A 13,469-nucleotide genomic window follows, 5' to 3' on the forward strand; every position below is an offset into this window, starting at 1 on the left:
GCAAATTGAAGATTTTGATCACACACGGACGCACACACGGACACACGGACACACGGACACACGGACGGACGGACGGACAGACGGACGGACACACGGACACACACACGTACGGAGCCCGTTTCATAGTCCCCTGCTCGAACTCGTTCGGCGGGGACAAAAAAGTGTTGAAAATATACAGGGAGAAAATAACCAGGAAGACACGGGGGACAGGCTTACCCATGTGTTAACTTTTAGTTGAAACGCAACACTAATAATCAAACAAAAACACACATCAAAACAAAGACAAAATATTATCAAATTGGACATCACCAAAATATGATCACAGGCATGATATCAATGGAGCACAAGTGCCTAAATCGTCAAAAAACACAGACCAATGACCTTGTCATGTGTAGTCTAAGGGTTCAGACCCTCTCATGCATACCTGAGCCTGTGGTGTGATCATGTGACGGGCCAGTGTAGGAGGAACCTGTTGAACCTTTGCGAGGCGTCCAGTCAAACATGTCTGTCCCGTTGGCCTGAATCCAGCCACATATCGTACCCTCCGTCTCACCAAAGTCACAATTCAGGTCTGTAGGAAGAAACATCAATCAGGTTAAAATCACAAAATCTCACTTTGAATCTTAATGCAGCACACATTGCTTTCATTGGTAAATTTCTATTGGAAATTCCTTGGCAAAACAGGTTGCTTTTCTTGGTAAATTGTTTAATACAAAGTGATTACTCTATTTGACAACAAATACTTAATAGGTTTATTTACAATAATTACAAGTTTTACAAGTCTAATAAAATAGACAGTGTTTCCTTATATATCCTTTAATGATGGCTGCTGTAAATTGTATAACTCTACAATAATCAGAATATGAAGTTCACGGAAAGACAATATAAACTCTAAAAGTCTCAGTTTGCTTTATTCTACATGGAAGAACACAAATAATCATTCAAGAAATACAGACAGAATAATGTTGATAAAATCTGAACACAGAAATTGATCCTTGGTGAAAGAAGTTTGTTTTTTTTTTACAGAAAAAAAGAAGATGCAATGGCAACATACAATCAGCCAGGAATCATTCCTTAATTTGATAATATTGTGAAATATGGCTTTAGTAAAGATTCATTGTGTTCTTGTGTTCATACGTAAGCATAGAGTTGCCTTACCTCCACTGACATCACAATTCAAGAAAGCGATGTCGTCGAGGGCGATATCAGTTGGATCCGAGCTGCCATCAAATCCCATGCCTGGGGACGCCTCAAAGCGAATCTGATGAAAGGTGCAGTAAGACAGTACACATTGATGATAATAATGATAGCAATTCAAATATGAAAATAGTGAATATCAGACTTAAAAAGTATTTCAATGCACTTTACTAAACAATCCACATAGTACAAAATATATGAAGAGAAATTTCAATACAACTCTAAGTACACATAACAGCTTGAAGTTCAATATACGTATCTAACATCATTACATACATGGACATGAATAATAATTTAGTGAACACATTGCATGTATTGATCTCACTGGATGATTTCAGGAATATCAAATACAAGACATGCAATATGAAATGGATTGACAGGGTCCAGGAATCAGGGACTCAGTGTGACATGGAATGGCAGAGTCCATCAATTTCAGTAGAGTGATTCTCAATGTGAAATAGGTCAACACATGAACAAAGTGTGAATTTAAAGACTTCAACATTGCCAGTGGCCTACTGAAAAAAAAAAAAAAATTGATGACTAATACGCATTTCATGGGATCTTCAGCAAATAACTCACACCTTTTTGTAGACATGCTCATGTCTACATTAGAAAAATCTCAGCAATTCAAGTTGCTCAATCAACTCCAAGAGAACAGCCTAAGAGAGAACAAAATGATACAAATGGAGTGACACCAGTGGTTTGCCTTACATAGTAGTCCCCAAAGTTCCTGGGTCCCACCAGCAAAGAGCCTCGGTTCCACTGGGAACCCTGGTCACCCGTCACTGACCAGGAGACAACAGGGATGTTGCTCTGGATGACACTGGCTGCCAGCATTCCGGCCTGTCCACCCAACATGTGGTAGTAGAATTCCATTTCACATCTAAGGATTAAACCACAGAAGGGTCACAGTGAAGACAACAACAACAACAACAACAAAAGTCTCTGAATACAGTGCTGTAAAAAATACACATTTCTGCTTGATTAAGTTTTCACACTGGACCATCTTCGGCAAACTTCATTCTTCTGTAATTTTTAGAACAACAGAATGCTGGTGCATATCTTTAATATCCCCAAACATTTTTGCATGCTTGCTATATTTGCGCTGCTTCTGTAAAATGTGAAATTTACCCCCAAAAATCCATGTGGCAAAATTGTCATTCATAGTAGCTGCCTTTATTGTGGGAAGAATAGAGTTGAAAAGAAAAACCAAAATGAATTTCATTAACTGGTTATGTTCAAATTTACATACAACTTGTCTGTATTTAATGTTGCATTGTAGTAGCATAGAGATATCTATCTTTTGTGATTTTTGAGCACGTTGTGATTATTCGTGCACTGTAGATCAGAGGCTGAAGCAAAAAGTGTGAAGAGGGTGAATATGGTAGCTGGCAAAACAATAATGTGACCTTTTCCAAAAGTCTTATCCATTGACATTTATTGTTGGTTGTCTTTTTCATGCGAGGTTCCATAACAGTTGAAGTTGAAGTTGCAGTTTATTATCTATATTCACAATTTTACATGGCATAATACATAACAAAGGACACATGCATGAATACAGGATAAAAGGTATCAGAAAATAGCATGAATGCTAATCAAGTGCCATACCTGTCTGATACAAAGGTTCTAAAAAGGTAATAAGTACAGTACAATGAATAGTTCTACAAATTGAGGTTTGAAAACACATGAAACATGAACATATTTACAACTATTTACAAAATGTATATCATAAACATTTGAATTGAAAACTTGACATCTTACAGAGATCCAGTTGATCGCAGGTCAAAGGGACTGACGAGCAGTGCTGTCACACCAAAGGTGCCAAAGGTGCTGTCCACAAACATGTAGTATCCCTGTGAGTCTTGGAGGGTGTGGTCGATAGCGGGACCACGCCCAGAGGGCACATCGGCTGCCCGGGTCTTCTCCCAGAGGTAGAGACCATTGGGGATGCTCTGCCAACCACAGGTGTCCCCAACCACAGCCGTCTCAAAGGTACAGTCACCTGACCAAACCAAAATAACCTTCATCCTAAGTACATGACTTGTATAAACCTTCTGGTAGCTTACATGTAACACTTCTTTATTCCATCCTGACCCTTTATGTGCAAAGGAAATAAGCCTAAAATCTGCCACACACTATGAGACTCATGACAATACAACCGACAGACTTTGGATCCGAAATAAATCACAATAACCTCAGAATAAACATGCTTGTTTATTTCAGATCCAAAGCCCGTCAGCTGTATAGTCATTAGTCGTATAGTGTGCAGCGGGCTGTATGACCAGGTAATCTTGTAGTTGACATCCGGCTCTATGTTCAAGCAAATTTTGCGGCGATCGCGTGATCGGCGGTCGAGATGTGAAGGGGGGGGGGGGGGGGGGGGGGGGGGTCAAATTGACCCCCCCAGTAAAAACTTGGTCTAAAATAGCCTAGTTAGAATAGGGTTAACTTGCAAAAAGCCCTTTCATCGATATTCCGTAGTTGTAAAACTAGTACGCCCACTCAGATGTAGCAACATGCCTCAGTAAAACAGGAATACCTTGGTGGCACACTATGGATATGGGGAATTAGTTAATGCCTATTTGTTGATAATTACATGTACAATTGTAGTTTTGAGACATCTGTATTAATCAGCAAACAAAGTACAGAAAGGGTTAAAATGATACGGGTATTTTTTTTTGTTTAAGACATTATGATTTTTGCCATTTTAATCGGTCAACTACTCATCATGTGATGTTTTCTAAAAAGTATACAAGACCTGAAATGATTCTAGCTTTCCTATTGGTCATTACTCATCATATGACACACAATTAAATGTACCATTGCACACCATCGCTGTTGAGCCGTGGAATTCTTATTCAACAAAAATTATATATTTCAATATGTGCAGTCAAACCTGTCTACAGCAGCCACCAACAGGAGACCAAAAAAAAGTGGATGTTATAGACAGGTGGGCACTAAGACAGGTTTGACTGTACATACATACATACATATACACGTACATAGAGTGAAACATACCACAGTTTTCTTCATCTTCTCCTTCAGAACAGTCTAGCACCGCGTCACACCTCTGCAGGGCATCGATGCAAGACCCATTACGGCACTGGTAGGAATCAGGTGGACAGGTGGGCGTGGTATCGGGTGGTGGAGTGGGCGGGTCCGTGGTAACCACCGGGAGGGGGTCAGTGGTAACTTCACAGCCAGGTGAGAAGCTGGTGTCATCAATGGCGATGTCACCATAGATACCACCCCCAGAGGTAGCTTCAATAATGATCTGTAGGTCAAAGTTGCAAGATCCAATCCATCGAAAGAAATGACTACCTTACCTTGAACCCACTACTAAATTCTACTTGCAGGGCAGATATGCTATTTGACATCTCTACAAATACAAATGAAATGCTGACATATGTGCTAATAATTGTTACCTCTCAAATGAAGAAGCATGTGGGGACTTCATCTATGGCATACAAATATTCACACTGCACACTGATCACCATCACCATCACCATTACCATCATCATCAGTACAGCAACCTCCATTACCATGACCATTATCACCATCATTATCAACACCAGCACCACCACTAGCACCATTATCACTATTACCATTTCCATCACCACCATCATCACCAACCCCAACCACCACCACTACCACAACATCCATTACCACTGATATCATCACCATCATTATCACCACCAGCACCATTACCATTACCACCATTACAATCACCACCATCACTATTACCATCACCACCACCATCACCATAACCATAAGCACCACCACTGAATATGACAATCACCAATTACTATCATCATCATCACCAAATGACCACCATTATCATCAGTGGCATCACCCTATTCACAAACCTGGAAGTCTAGTGGTGAACTCAGTGAGATGTCAGCCCTCTGGAAGAAGTCACCATGGTTACCCTGTCTGTTCCAAAGTAGGACCAGAGGCCCGTTCTCCTCACTACGGGTGTAGACGTTCAGTTGGCCGATGTCCTCACCAAACATGTGGAAGTAGAAGCGCAAATAGCAGCTCTGGCCAATGAAGCCGCGGAAGGTGGGAGAGACCAGGCGAGCCCGTTGGCCGAGCTCAGTGTTTGACGTCTCAAGATACAGATACCAACCTGATTTAGGAGTAGGGACAAAGATGGAGAGAGAGTAGACACAAAGTGCCGCTAGAGAAAACAAACCATCTCATGAAAAGGAACAGAATAACCACACCAGTCTCATACTCAGCAAACGTGATTGTAACCTATTTCGTGCCTTACTTGCTAGTCGGCACATTTTGCAAACATGCTTTCTTCGCCAGATTGTACAAATCCTGTGTTGAGTACATAACTCTTCTCATCCTTGTGTGAGATAGTATCAGAACTGTACATTGTTTTACCTGCATAGGAGTGAAAATACTTTGAACAATGCTGACATTTTTCAACAGCGATAACAATGCTACAATATTAGAGTGTGATTCTAAATGATATTAGTAACAATGGTCATATTCATTTAACAAGGTTATACAGGTGTAAATTCCACTCAACATAACATGTGAGGAGAATCAGCAAAGAAGCCATGCAATGAGGGGATTTGACAGAAACCCGCGTCACATTTTACCTGTCCGCAGTCCAGTGGTGTGGTCTCTAGTAGGACCGGTGTAATCAGTGGGTGTGATTCCAGAGTAATGGCGCCAATCTAGCTCATCAGTGTGGAGTTGATTCCAAGAGCAGATTCCATTTTCAAAGTCACACTGTGTGTATGTGGCTGAAAGGAAAGAGAACGCAATTGTGCATGGTGTAAACTACATACTATACGGGTAGGTGTAGGGTTCATCTTTAGAAGTTTGTTATAAAAGTGAGTTTTCTTAAATGCAACGTGGGTTCATAGACCTCTGTCATGATCCTGTTTGGTTCTTGTTTCATGGTTGTCTGGGAACACAACCAGATATTACATTTTGTGGTTGTAATTACTCCACAGGCTCGAGTTTCAGGATAGGAACTGATAACACGTGCTATGACTGGTGTTCGATGTGAGGACTAGATTTAGTAATTACAGTATAGGATAAGTCTCAGGTGTTGGGAATGTGTGAGGTGTAAAGCCTAGTGTTAAGATCAGTGTGATCTGCTAGGGCACATGGTAGATATAAGTGAGACCTAAGATAATAAGTTGTGTGATTTCAAGTCAGGAATGTTTCAACAATTATGATATTTGAAGCTACCATATTTAGAAATTAAATGAGGGGCTGATGTCATCACTTCATAAATCTACTCCAACAGATTTCCTCTTTTTTTTTGTGGTGGGTGGAGGGTTATGAAATCATTACGAATATCCTGCACCCTTCACATCAACTTCTTGCAGATTTGTGATAATTGAGCTTTGAAAATTTTTAATAGGGTATGGAGTTTATAATCAAATTATCAACTTAAAACATTATCAAAAAGACAAGTGCTGCCAGAATCAATAACAACATTGGCATATCCCAGTTTTACTCCCTTTTAACATCGTCATCCTTTTGCATGATAAACACAAGACCTGAAACTAACCACACGATGCCTCATCAGACTGGTCACCACAATCATCCGTCAAATCACACAAGCGGTCAGATTTGACACAAATGTTATTTGTGCAGTGGAATTCATCAACGTCACAGGTGCCTGAGGTCGGATCTGAGGATGACAAAACAATTATCATGAGAACAGATCGAGGCAGAAAACTGTCAATGAATGTAGACAGCAATCAGAAATCTAGTCATCAACAAGAAATAGGGTATTTTCATATTCGGATTTGAAAAGCAGAAGATGAAGATCTATACTGTATTGTGTGGTGTTGAATGGAGTATTAGAAAATGTTATTTCTTTCTAACTAGTATTCTGAGGAATAAGTCTATTCAATATCACTAAAAAAATGTAGATTGAGTGATATGCACACTTTACTCTGTCAAAACGTCATTCTATTACTCTGCTGTTGAACTGAACTGAATCAAATTGAATTCGTTTAGTTGGACACATAAGAAAGTACTGAATGCCTCCATGCAAGCAACCATGAGGTCTCTAAATGAATGTACAATGAAGATAAAGTGCTTGGCTAGAGAAACAACCAGTTCAACCTGGTGGACATGAACCACAAATTTTTTGATTGACAGTCCTTAATTTTATCCACTGAGCCACATTAATGCAGCACTGTTGGTATGATTCCTGAAAATCAAAAAATCTCACCATTTGCATCTGTGCTCTGAATTTTGATATGTACATAACCACACATGTAATATTTTGCATGTCTTTAACAACATACACCACCAGTTGTTTGGGCTTATCAAGATGTTGCATTAATTTTCACTACCATCTTAAATATCATTGCAATGTTAATGCAAGACATGTCCTTTCATTTCCTTTACAATTAGGCCAAGTTTCCAAACCGTAAGATTAAAACCCTACCTTCATATGCATCTCAGATAAAAGCAAAGTGCAAACAAGATTTGACTCATAACCTACCTACTGCTTGCACAAATTGATTGAAGTGATTACAAGGTAATTTATTGTCTGAGCCACAGCTCTTAGGCAGGGTGGATAAACACACTGCCTGCACCTTGCACATAATAATTATGGACCAAATATGAAAGCAGGGAGGGAGCATGCTGTGGATGATTCTTACCTGGAAAGCCGCAGCTGAGGAATGACACGTCATCGATGGCAATATCTCCCACAACATCAAAAGAACGAGTGGCCAAGAAAAGAATCTGAAGAATGGGAAATGGTACATTCACTGGGTATAATTTACATGTAAATGCACATAAGTTTACATGTACAAAAGTACACATATCTGTTGCAATACAATTTCCTACTGTATTTGTATCCCAGTTGGTTAATTCCTAATATTCAATTTTAGTATACGTAATGATAAAAGATGAATACAGTTGTATTTTTAACTTTGGAATATAAAAGCAAATAAATATTTTTGAAATCTTTCCAAAAATGGCTACTAAATGCTACTATGTATTAGAATGCCTGATTCATTCGAAATTCTTGTATTTTTTTAACAAATGGAGATGTAAAAATTGTATTCTTGATTTACATTATACCTGGCCACTGTGTTTGTATCAATTGGTTTCCATCCATCACACTATAGTAAATATGAAGAGTTTGTTTGCAAAAACCGATATGTCCATATTTGCCAAATGGAGATATTTGCGATTAAAGGTCACGAAAAATAAAGAGAATAATAAGAAAAATTCTGCTTCTTTTGACCATACTTCAAAAACATGCCTTTATATGTAGTGACCAATATATCATTTTAAAGGTATTATTTTGTACTTTATGACAGAGATCGTACTTCAAAATCTTCAAAAATGGACTTATCGGTTTTTGCAAACAAACCCTTCATATTGACAAGGTACAATCATCTGTTGGTTCTTATTATGGAAATCGATATAGAAATGCCACTTTAACAAACATAACAATTAATTTTATGTCCTCTGGCAATATCTACATTCTAGAAGAACTCCCCTCTTGATTTTCTTTTATCATTGCTTTTATAAATTGCACCCCAAACACACACACATGCACACACATACACCCACACACACACACATACAAATGAACAAAAAAACAAAAAAACAAAACAAATGCAGCAGGACAAACCTGGAATGTTCCTCTGATTCTGCCGAGACCGAGCTCAGTCTTCTGCCACTGGTTACTCATTGAGTCAGGTAGGTACAGTAGCAGAGTTCTGGTCATTCCTGTCCAGATGTAGATCCCCAGGGAACCAATGTCTGCAAGAGATCATCATGAGTACCACAAGTTTAGAGCCACTGCTGAAATATAAATCACATTTCCACCCATTTGTGACTGGTTGGAAGTTAGTTGGAAAGAGCAAGCTCTACGCTTTAAAATGATATATAACTTGTTATATATGGACCATCCGAACTCATTTAAAAAGTGATTATATATTAAGCAAGAGTTAGAAGGTGCAGTGTCACAGAAAAGGGAGAAAAGAGGGTTTAATCTAAAACCCATTGAGGACAGGCTGATATTGATAAAACATGCATTCCCCATAGACACTTGCCTGAGCATATGCGGGACTCGTCCTCAACGAGTTAAAGGACAAGGTCACTACAACTTTACAAAGATTGATTATTAGGTGATCCGAGAATCCTCTCGGATCACCTATTGTATCTGTACGGATTCTTTCTTTCTTTCTTTCTTTCTTTCTTTATTTCTGGACAAAAGTTGTGCAGAGGTTAGCTCAGAAAGTGCATTGCCTATCAATGTCAAACTTATACCATATATGTATAGTGTCCCAAAGACGACAGATCTAGTTATTTTTATCAATTGTATTACCATTACAGTGTTATCATTATGATTACAATTATTAATATTATAACCCTCTTCTTCTTCTTTTTTCTTCTGGGTTTGCTACAGAAATCACTTTCTCTATTAGAATCAAAATTATCATTACTGCCATGACTACCATCATTGTTATGAACAAAGCTCACTCACCTGTACCATACATGTGGACATAAAATTCCAATACACAGGTAGAGCTGGCTTCATTCATTGAAGGGGATAGTAGCTTGGCCTCACTGTAGCTCGATCCAGTACTCGCATCCACGTACAGGTAATAACCTAGTTTACCAACACAAGTAAGATATACATGCAAACACAGTTGGTATTTTGTTTCACTTTGAAATAAACCACTACTTTATCATCATATATTTAGCATGTCTTAGTTTCTATATGATACGGGGCTTCTTGCCGATTTCGTGAGTGGTTAAATTCACTATTGTGGACTACAGTAATAAACAGAGAAATGTACACATGCCTGCTACATTCACGTCAAGATCAGATTTAATCACTTCACATTGTAAAAAAAATCACAAACAGCACCTGACTATCCAAATTCATGATAACAAAAACTTCTTTAAATTAACATCATATGCAATATATAGCAGTTTGACAATGTGCTTATTTTTCTAAAAGTACATGGTTAAAATTCTGGTTTGACCAATGATCACTAGTTCATTACTTAAACTGCTGCTTGTCCAAATTTCAAAATCTCTCAAGTGTTTCATAACTATTCATGATTTTTCTCATAAATGTTGATTTCATACTCATCAATGTCAGAATAGAAATAATGAGATAATGATTACTGATAACAGCCAAACACTGTCCCATACATGACTACATGTGTTGCTTTGCAGAGACCATGATTTCACTGAGTTGGCAAATTTGCCACACCCCAATCTACTACTTTATTTCTCTTGAAGATAGTGTGGCTCTATTACCAATGAATATATTATTTCCCTACCTAAGCTGGTGCCCAGGGTATTGTCAACAGATGGTCCTGTGTTGGAGTTGGGTGTGGCCCCGTTGCCTCTTTGCCACATGAAGCTTCCAGTACTGGAGTCAGTGTAGCCACACCAGCCTGGCTCAAATGTGCACGTTCCTAATAACAGAGCACAATGAGAGTCATTAAATTGTGCCATGCCATGCATGCCATGTCCAATTTGATGTCAAGAAGTACAAGCTGTATGACAAATTGAAATGAAGAGTACAATACAGGTATCACCAAAACCTGACATAAAACAGAAAGCTGAAAAGTCTTGAAGGTCTACTTGTTTTTTCCTTACAAAACAGTCATTAATGGTGACAAAGTAAATGTACAAAAGTGTACAATGTAGTAGTGATGGCATAGTCTCATAAGTCTCTCATTAAACTTGATAAATATTCAAATCTCTAACATATACCTTTTCAAACATGAAATCAAAGGGAATATAATCAAAGAATCCATTCTTATCACAGATAACCTACTTAGTGCACTGACCATAATCCATAATGACTAAACCAATCAGCTTTATACCATGGTCAAATTTTTCAAAGCCATCTTCAGTTATCCATAGAGTTATGAATACCAAAATGAACTTGTACCATTGTCGGCCTGATTAGGAAAATCATTCTAGTAATGCATAAAGAAGAAAATTAATCACATCTAAATTTACAAGAGTCAACATCATCACTGCCATCACAAGTCATCCAAGAGATAATAATCCATTGATTAGCTCTTATTGATGTTATCAACATCATCACCATACTCATTCTGAAAGCTAAGACTCCATCCTTCCCCTCCTACCAAAGTTAGCTTCATCAACGTCACCAGCATCATCCATAAAGTCAAGTATCCACCCACCTGCTCCTACCATATTAAACCTTATCAATGTCATCACCATGGCGATCCAAAGCTAGGAATCTACCAGACCTCCACTCACCACAGTCCCTCTCATCACTGCCGTCTCCACACTCATCCATGAAGTTGCACACCAGGCCGTTCTTCGTCAAACAGTTGCCATTGTCACAAGTGAAGTAGCAGACGGGGGGATCGGTAGCCTCCGGACACACCCCCTGGTAGGAACTGATGTCGTCAAGGGCGATGTCGCTCCGTGAGACAGTGCCAACCGTGCCCCGGAAGCTTATCTAGAGACAGTTTTGCAGACAAGATCCTGGTTTACATAAACCCCTTCACTGCTAGAGACTGAACTCCCTATTGACTAGGTACAGGTGCCACAAGGCTTGGGTAGGAGATGCATTCTGAAACACTTGACTAAAGCTGTATGTGAATTGATTTTTATTCAACATTTTCTTCACAATAACAGTGATTCTTTCATTTTTCACACCAATACTCTATACGCATGTACAAACTCCCATGAAATAGATAAAATCGACTGAAAAACACTTACATCATATTGATACACTGTATTTGCTTTATCTATAATGGCATCTATACACAACACAATTTACCTGTTCTACCAGATACAAAGGTGTTGATTGAAGTCTATATCATTCTAGGTTTAAGTCATCCTGCCTGAATGCTAGAGTACGGATTACATATTCTTAAAGAAATCTGGGCCCTGTTGCATAAAAGTTGAGATCAAGCACGAGCCAGAAAATCACACAAATTCTCTGAATACTCACTTCTGATTGGCTGATATCCATCTTTGATTTTTTTTTAACTTATATCTGATTGCATATTTTTATGCAACAGGGCCCTGTATCCCCTTTCTTGAGAGAGAAAAACAATCTTAATTCCTAATTCAATTTCTTTGCTCCTGTGAGTTCAACACTTGTTCACTACATTACCATGTAAGTGGCCTGGGTGGAACTGGTTGTGACTGTGTCATGGACCCAGCCATTGGGCTGGGCATCGGTCTTAGTCCAGACCACTTGGGAGTCCACCAGGACGTCCAGTGTGCCATCAGCTGGACCAAGGTAGTACCAGAAGGACAGACAGCGTTGGTTGTCAGTGATGACCTCTGACCTCAGGATAGCCGTATCACCACTTGCCCTGGGGGACGAGGAGTCAATGTAGGCATAGAATCCTGGTGGGAGAAAATAGAATGCAGGATTGAAGACAGAAGCCATGTACAAAAATATGAACAAGAATATTTCTTACCATGGCCATCACTGTATACAAGATATAATGAGGAATAATAGAATCATACAGGATAGCTGATATCAATTAGACTTATGATAAAATGTTCAGTGTTCAACCTTCAAGACAATGAGGACAGGAGACAGACTTCAACAAGTTAAGATGCACATTGTATCTCACACTGAAAGACAAATGTCACTATCACTCTCATAGACACTTACCAATGAAAACCAAGAAAACTGCTACATTTGTCATTTTTGCCTGACAAAAAAAGTATTTGGTATCTTTAATATTTTCTGTTCCATATGTTTCAAATGTATAGATGTCTGGTTTCCACAGAGTTTCTCACAATGACACTTTAGATTGGTCCAGTTTATTTAAATGCCTGATCTCCAGCATGTTTTACTGCATCCAAACTTCAAAGCATTTTTTGTCATTAGTTGTATGTGTGCATAAGTTTGTGCAGAAAGAGAGAGTGTGAGAGAGTGACTAAGACTCAAATCCTCTCCCTTTCAGAGGAAGATCTCTCATTTTAAGGTCATTTTCTCAAAATCTCCTGCTCTTCCACATGAGTTTGAATTTCTCCCTCTCTATCTGTATGTTTCTTGCTTTAGGTGCATTTTCTCCCGCTCAAAATGGAGGTTTCTCAAATTTTCATTTTGCCATATGTTCAAAAGATAGCACCACAGAGCATCTATGTGTGTATGACTCTAGAGCTTCCAGGGCCCTGGACCTCAACCACGAGGGACGTCGTGCTTCAAGCTTGTAATGTGTGCTTTGTGTACATAATAATCATGGTGCACATTTTTTCTATGTCAGAGTCTTCAGTTCGCCAGGGGTCCAGGCAGAAGAATC

General features: G+C 38.9%; 1 protein-coding gene across 1 annotated transcript in view; it reads right to left on the minus strand.

The window, feature by feature from the left end:
* The window catches only part of LOC139737715 (MAM and LDL-receptor class A domain-containing protein 1-like), a 55,264-nt gene that overhangs the window by 13,140 nt on the left and 28,655 nt on the right, over positions 1-13,469 (minus strand). Inside the window, exons 28-40 of the mRNA XM_071648389.1 lie at positions 12,323-12,561; positions 11,455-11,659; positions 10,563-10,634; positions 8,831-8,961; positions 7,845-7,929; positions 6,737-6,859; positions 5,811-5,957; positions 5,064-5,326; positions 4,216-4,471; positions 2,959-3,199; positions 1,909-2,080; positions 1,159-1,261; positions 425-571 (exon numbers count right to left, since the gene is read on the minus strand). Coding sequence (XP_071504490.1) covers positions 425-571; positions 1,159-1,261; positions 1,909-2,080; positions 2,959-3,199; positions 4,216-4,471; positions 5,064-5,326; positions 5,811-5,957; positions 6,737-6,859; positions 7,845-7,929; positions 8,831-8,961; positions 10,563-10,634; positions 11,455-11,659; positions 12,323-12,561 — 2,184 coding nt within the window. The remainder of the gene's footprint in view (positions 1-424; positions 572-1,158; positions 1,262-1,908; positions 2,081-2,958; positions 3,200-4,215; positions 4,472-5,063; positions 5,327-5,810; positions 5,958-6,736; positions 6,860-7,844; positions 7,930-8,830; positions 8,962-10,562; positions 10,635-11,454; positions 11,660-12,322; positions 12,562-13,469) is intronic.

Source organism: Diadema antillarum, unplaced genomic scaffold (assembly GCF_040938485.1).
Source record: "Diadema antillarum isolate AM-2024a unplaced genomic scaffold, OU_Dant_1.0 seq00000701_RagTag, whole genome shotgun sequence".
Classification (NCBI taxonomy): Eukaryota; Metazoa; Echinodermata; class Echinoidea; order Diadematoida; family Diadematidae; genus Diadema; species Diadema antillarum.